General features: G+C 39.5%; 1 protein-coding gene across 1 annotated transcript; it reads left to right on the forward strand.

The window, feature by feature from the left end:
- The first annotated feature begins 4,905 nt into the window (after positions 1–4,905).
- On the forward strand, positions 4,906–6,267 carry LOC144430420 (uncharacterized). Its single transcript, XM_078118353.1, has one exon. The coding sequence runs from the start codon at positions 4,906–4,908 to the stop codon at positions 6,265–6,267; it is 1,362 nt and encodes a 453-aa protein (XP_077974479.1).
- The last annotated feature ends 1,549 nt before the right edge of the window (positions 6,268–7,816 follow it).

Consider the following 7,816-nt stretch of genomic DNA (forward strand, 5'->3'; position numbering starts at 1 on the left):
TCTGATCAGAGTACCGGTATAATAAAAGTCAGATGCCTCGATGACCTGCTACGGTCTTGCATTCCAGTACGGCACACTATACAAATCAGGTTACATTGTCCCGTTTCAGAGAAACCCATTTTACAGATGATCAGACACCCCTCCTTCGGGAGACGTCTGGACATTGTTGTCCCTCAATGTCGATAATACTACAGTATAATGAAGTTGCGCAAAATACTACAAAAAAGGGCAATCTAGTAACGTCATCATTGAATTCCTTGGGAAAAAATAATCCGATTTACCGGAGGAAAAAAATTTTTACCGTAGCATTAGAGTTTTCAGCAAAAAACGGCAATTTTGGTCATGTGACGGCCGCGATTAATTTAGATTATTATTGAGACAAGCATGGCGTGATATGAAGCATCTGTCGTGGTCCCAGACGCCCCTCGTTTGTGAGACACATGGAGTGTTTGTTTTATTGATCCAAATGGAGGGAAATTCTTGGAATATGGATAGTGTGCTGTACTGCATTCCGGCACCTGTACGGTACCGGTACAGATCAATCGTGTACGGCAGTGGTGTGCAAACTGCGGCCCGCAAGGTAATATTAAGCGGCCCGTGGAGAAGTGCCAATTTTGAATGGTGCGCCCACGAAACAAGTTTTTAGTTTGGTGATTCTGGCACGTGCGAGCAATTCCAATTACTTTGCGTGGCAAATCCTGTACCAGTACCGGTACGGTACCGTACCCGAGTACCACAGTCATATTAGCAAAACTAGCTGGCAAAAACATTTTTTGTGCATGAAACTACTATAAATTATGTCCTAAACAAAAGTGCGGCCCGCGGCTTCACCCAATTACTTGAATCTGGCCCTCCTGTAATAAAGGTTGCACACTCCTGGTGTACTGGTGTACCGGTACCGTACCGTACGGTACCAGTCTGCCAGTGGGGAGGCGGACAACTCGACTACAGCCTACCAGTGTACCGTATTTCTATAAAATTTCAATTATGTTTTTAACTCCATCTATAATCAGCTTGACAATATATTTTTTTATAAAAGTTTATTTTTACTGTTCACTCCCATTTATAAATTTGATCAATTTGGCAGTGGCAATCGTGATAAATTTATTAATATGGTGTGGCAAGTAATTTTTATTTATTTATTTTTTATTAACTACCAGTATGTAATTTTTCATGTTCCCTTTACTTAATAACTTCTATATGGTTGTGTGTGTGGGTGCGTGTGAGCGTGTGTGAAATATTTCAATTATTTTAGGTGAGTGAACACGTACCACATCTTCTTGGCAAAACCTTCCATCTTATATTCATTCTGTACGTTTTAAACCTTATCTAAGGTTTTGTTCGCTCTCCTGATTTCATAATCAGTTTTTATTTATTTATTTTTAGCATTCATTTTATTGTTTCGCTGATTATGGAGTCGAAATAAACTTATACTTATACATATTCTTGCGGAAATAAAATATCTCACTCTCTATAACTGCACCGTCATAATTATGGGATGGTTGAGCTAACATTATTCACCGGAAATACGTACGTCTGCTGGAAAGTGAAGTCATGACGTATTTTGCGCAGATGTATCTTCATGAAAAAAAAACGAAAACTTTAATGTTATTAGTTAGGGTAAAACAGCCATCGAATAGTTAAATTGTAAAAACGATAGGACAAATCAAGGCGTACCCCAGACAGACTGGATTCCACATTCCACCAAAGTGAAAATAGTCACTATAGTCACTTTGGATTCCATGGAAGGTGCACGTCCGAGGGCGCTAGCGCTCCGCAAAAATGCACGCGAGCGAATTCAATTTTGCACGCCGAAAATTTAAAATTGCTCACCAATGTAAATCGGTTTAAATGGTTTTTAAATCAATAATCCAGTAATATAAAGATGCCAAAAAGTTATAACTCTACAATTGTCGACTAATACTAGCTTGCAAGATTTGGCCTGATTGAAAAATGCGAACCAAAAAAGACCATATCGTGTTGAATGATAGGAATCCCGTGAGAATAGTTATGGGCGAAAAGATCGCCTCCCCACCGACGCTGGCCAGGTACGGCTCTGAATTAGCATATTATTTATACAACAATTTTATACGGATGTACTGAACAGTACCGGTAGCTAAAGTCGCACAAACACTCTCAAATATTGTTGCTTTTTCAGTTGTGAAGTTATGTTAATATAGGCTATAAAAAATTCAGATTTTTCAAGTTTTTTTTTATTAAATAACCACAGGTGTTGACACAGCAAACTGACGCAAAGACACGATATCCATTTTATTAAAATATCGCGATCCATCGAACCTAAGTTTCGGCAAACGCCTTCATCATGGTAATGTATTTATTTGTGAAGACCATTTTCATACAAAAGAAATTCATAAGTATTCTACGTTTGTTTCATTTTATACAGATGATTGTATTTTTTCTTTCCCAGGTATAACAATAACAATGAATCGACGCCGCTTTCTATATATATTAGTTAAATACATTATACATTTGTTATTTAATAAAGGTTTTGTTTTTTTGTAGCGTCAATAAAATCGTGGCTTCTTCCTGGATCACTTCCAAGTCTGAAAATACCCGAAAAAAAACTTTCGCATCAAAAACCAATGGCAAGAAGAAATTTAGTTAGGAGACCCGCAGAATCACGCAGAATTTCTAATTATTTCCGAACTCTGTCCATCTTTTAAGAAAGAGTTGTCCCCTTCATATTTGAATCAGTCAAATCATCAAATTCATGCTGAATAATTCGAATTACACAACAGACACAATCTTAGAAATTAATGAAGATCTAACCATATCTTTATATTTACACGGCATTTCAGTCCCGAAAATCTGTTATTGGATAATATATGTATAAAAACTATGCCCATTGAAGAGTGCCTAAAAATTATATATATCTGAACTTCATTTGTGCAAGGGATATGAAAACGTTAATAAGCCATGCAATTGGATTCCGTGCCCAATTTATTCAAAACAAATTCATCCCACATACAAGGTGAGTCTTTAGCAGTGGCGGCGCGTGGTCATTTTGACAACCGGGGCAAGCTACTGCGGGATCAAGTCACCCCCATCTACGGGGACAGGATGAGCGCTGTAAGTTCTCCCATCATTTTATGAGTATAAAAACCATTCCATCGGTAACAACCAATCGGCAAAAGCGACAATTTTTAACGATAAGAAAGTGTCTTCAAAACCGGTCCAAGTCAAGGAATTAATAAATATAGACATAGTTTATTTTGAAGGCAATATTTACCCAGATAAATACAATGACATATTAACAGAAACTTCGGGAAAGCAGACAAAACCTAAAATAAGGTTTAAAACGTTACTATGAAGAAAGGAAAGGTAATGCAAAGATAAGGACATGCGTCGCTCACTCATAGATATATATGCTGTTAGACTTCTACTGCTTGAACATATATGCAACACGCCGCGCTTTCTTGGAAGAAAAATGCTCAATAACGCGCTGATTAAAATCATGCATCCCAGAAATAACGTCTCTGTGAATGGATAAAACAGCCAAGGAATTTAATCTATCTTGCTTCATTGTGTTTCTGAGATACGTTTTAATACGCTTCAGCGTGCTGAATGTTCGCTCTGCGTCGGCGGAAGAAATAGGCGTCGTCAAAATGATGTCCAGAAATTTTGCAGACGCCGCAAAGGTAGTTACTAGAGTGTTATCTATGAGGAACCCATAGAGCGCGCAAGTTGATGTGATGTTCAAAAAAGTTTGATTGGTGTATATACATCGCAATTCATTTTCCAATTTACCCACGTTTATCATGGGGTAAAATTTGGAGACAGTAGCCAACAAATGGATGGGAAATTGACGTGCAAATTTTGAAAAATTTTTGGGGTTCATCAAAGAGAACGCGGCAAGGTGTTCAGTGCGCAGACGATCGCCTATTTGATTCACCAGAATGTCACAGCATTCCTTTGCAGACAAAATCAAACGCTGCGTTGTTTGCCCGCGGCGTAAAGAAGCACTCCATGTGTCGTCGTATTTTATTGTTTCCCGGATACGAGATACAGCATCGCAGAAGTCTGAAATACACGACTGCACAGACGCTCCATCCATTAGCCTTGACTGCAATACGCCCTATAATCAGGGTTGCCATACCGTGCTTATTTCTAAGATTTGTGCTTATTTTCTAGCGCGTGTCTTATAAAGTAACGATGTGCTTATTTCTAAGAAAAGTGCTTATTTTTGAGTTACGTGCTTATTTTGTCTTAGAAACATGGATGACTCGTTCATGTTTTGCGTACAAAGCTTCCGTAGAAACGAGGGACCATGTCTTTTCATCATACGCAATGCATTCTCACGCTTCGCTACGTTATTATTGTGACGTAACAATTAACTACGTTCCACTTCACGTCTCGCTCACTCAGCGGGAACTGTTTCTGTGAATGGTAGGGTTTGTGGTATATCCAGACGAACACACAGTTACAATAGACCTTGCTTATCTTTATAGAGACAATGAGTAAGCGTAAGCATGAGTACCGTTACGAATATGAGAAGGAATTTGCTAATGTGAAACAAAGCCGAAAGGGTAAGAGCTATGCTCACTGCTGCTATTGCGACAGCGATATCAACCTAGAGGCCATGGGAAAAACAGCCATTAGTGCCCACAATACTACAACAAAACACAAGAATTTTGCAAGAAGGATTGTAGGAAATCATAGTATGAAAACCTTTTTTACAAGCAAAACCTTGCCGACAAAAATAGACTACCAAGTGGCGGCTTCTGAGGGTGCTTGGGCATTTCATACTGCAAAACACCAGCAATCATTTCTTTCCAACGACTGCACCACGCAACTAATCAAAACGATCTTTCCTGATTCCGAGATCGTTAAACAAAGTCTACAGCCATTGTCACAGGAGTTCTTGCTCCATATGCTCATAAAAAAATGCTGTCAGAACTCGGAGATCAGCCATTTTCAATATCCGTTGATGCCTCCAACCACAACGAAGTGAAACTTTTTCCTTTGGTCATCCGATTTTTTAGCTCCAGAGTTGGAGTTAGGGTGCGTATTCTCGACCTGCGATCGATGCCCTGCGAGTCCTCTGAACAGATAATGAACTTTATTGTTTCTTCTCTTGAGGAAAATGGCCTTGAGTTGGAAAAGGTGACATCCTTCTGTGCTGACAATGCAGTAGTAAACTTTGGAGGTTGCAAAAAAAAGTTCAATCGTCTAAAAGAACGAACTTCTGCACGGCTGATCCCAATTGGCTGCCCAGCACATATTTTGCATAATGCGGCCGAAAGGCTCCCAGTCGACATTGAAACAATTGTACTTAAAATATGTAGTCACTTCAAAAGCCAAACTGCCAGAGCGGAGAGTCTTAAGCAATTCTGCTCTCAACTTGAAGCCCAGTACACAGCTCTACCTACTCACACGCCAACGCGGTGGACTACATTAGACAATGTGGTGGAAAAGATCATAGATATTTGGGAACCACTCAAACATCATTTTTTGTCATTAAAGTGTCCGCCTCGAATTCTTGAAGAATTTTTTAAATCAGAACAATCGCTGATTATTATAACCTTCCTTCACAGCGCTCTGCTAGTTTTCAAGAAGCCACTATTACTATTACAAAAAACAACTGCATTATTTCCTCAATTGGCTGATATAATCGATTCGTTCAAGGACGCAAGTTCTGAGTTTTATGGGGCAACAACAGCTGAATTGTTAAAAGGGCTCAAGAATGACCATGCTGAGATGCTTAAATCAAGGTTTCAAGAGTTTTACACAATCACTATGGATTACATTGATAAGTGGTATCGACCAGAAGAGCACCCAGGTAACTTAGACTGGACATTGCTGAGAAATCGGAAAGTGAAATACGAAGAAGTATTAGAAATGGCTAAACAAATTGATCCCCATATAGCGATGGCAGATGAGTTGTTTGATGAGGTATCAGCTCTCAACAGCCTACTGGAAAATATTCCTGATGATGTGTTCGACAAGGATGATCCAGAGAAGAAGTGGATGAATATTTTATCTGAAACCGATTATCTACCGCTAATATACAAGCTAGTCAGCATCGTATTTTCTATCCCTGTTAGCAATGCCTTCGTGGAGCGGGTATTTTCTCTTGTATCAGCGCAATGGACCAATGAAAGAAACCGTCTACGCGAACAAGCTGTCAGAGCCCTGATACAAGTTAGGGTAAATTTAGAAGATTTCAGTTGTCCTGAAATGCACAACCTAATTTCCAGTGACCAGAGACTGCTGAAACAAATTGTTGGTGGCAATAAATATAAATGATTTGACCGGTGTTCAGCTCAATAAAGTTGATATTTAAAATTATGTGTTTATGTTATTTAGAAATTCATTTGTTACCTACATTTTGGGTTAGATGGCTGCGCAGACGCCCTTTGAGTTGTTGTTTCCTGTGCAAGATGTAGAATGCTGGATGCTTATTGTGTGTACCTACCTTTCTGTAGCTTATTACATTTTAGAGGTTGCGTTTGGCTGTTATTTCGTGGTTTTCCATGGCTTTGCGCGATTTCGGGACTGCATGCAACCTTGTTCAAAGCGAATTCGAATAATAAAAAAAATAATAATAATAAAAAAGTTGAAGTGCGGAAGAGACTTGTGTATGATTCCTTCCTCATTCTCATTCTGCGTTTCTGCCGTTGTTAAGTTCACCCCCCCCCCCCCCCCGTGCTTATTTTTGGCTCCAGGCCGATGGCAACCCTGCCTATAATACATCCACGTGATAGAATATTGTGGAGAAAAAAGGCGAGAAAAAATGAAAACTCACCATCTTCTAGCAGACGCTTTAAACCTGCCGCCTCCCTCACAGAGCGTTCGTCCAGACCGGAGAGCTCTGAATGCCATTGAAACACTCAATGAGCACAAACCTAATTTCGGACACGCCCTGCACCACGCGTGATTGGAAGTTCCAACGTGTTGGTGCACAAGCTGGGAGACGGCGGCTACATCATCATCATTATTCGCTATTTGATTAAGAGTACGGTTGCAATAAACGCACTGTTTGATTAAGGATAATATAATGTAGACTTGTAGAGTATGGATTCTTCCAAGCGTCCAATTCCTGATTCGCCAAGTACATCACAGGAGGAAGATAGCGCACTAATGGCGGTTATAACAAGCACTATTCTTCGCCAAGTACTGATACAATTGCCATCAATGATTGTTTGACCACCAAAACAACACCATCCAGTCCATCGGATCTTTCAAGAGTTGCCGAGTCTAGTTTTCAACACATTCTGAGTTCACTAGACTCCTCATTGAAAGATATGAGAAGCGAACTCAGTGTGATTGCTAAAGCTCAGAGTGACCTCAGGGACAGCCAAAAATTCTTATCAGATAAATTCGACTCGATTAATAAATCTCTTAAATCCACACAAGATATGGTGAAAAAACAGCAGAAAAAGATTAAAGATCTAGAAGAACTCGTGGAAGACCTTGAGGATGAATGCGACCACCTGGAAGACCGTGTTGAAAACCAAGAGAGAAGATCACGATTGGAATGTCTCGAGTTCCACGGTATAGCTTATAATAATAACGAAAACACCGACCTGCTTGTATGTAAACTGTCAAAGATCATTGGAGTGAACATTACCACCGCAGATATCTACAACTCACATAGACTAGCACATGATAACTCAGATAAACCTTCTGCCATAATTGCTCGCTTCACCTCTAGGAGAGTCCGAACCAACATAATTACAAATAGAAAAAAACTGAGAACAGCAAAAGACCCTAATAAATTCTTCAACTTCTCCAAAATTTTCATTGCGGAGAACTTAACGAAAACAGCTAGATCGCTTTATTTTCAATCAAGGGA

The sequence above is a fragment of the Styela clava genome, chromosome 12 (assembly GCF_964204865.1).
Source record: "Styela clava chromosome 12, kaStyClav1.hap1.2, whole genome shotgun sequence".
NCBI classification, from domain to species: Eukaryota; Metazoa; Chordata; class Ascidiacea; order Stolidobranchia; family Styelidae; genus Styela; species Styela clava.

Coding starts and splice junctions, on each gene's coding strand:
- LOC144430420 (XM_078118353.1), top strand. CDS start 4,906: ATGCTGTCAGAACTCGGAGATCAGCCATTTTCAATATCCGTTGATGCC.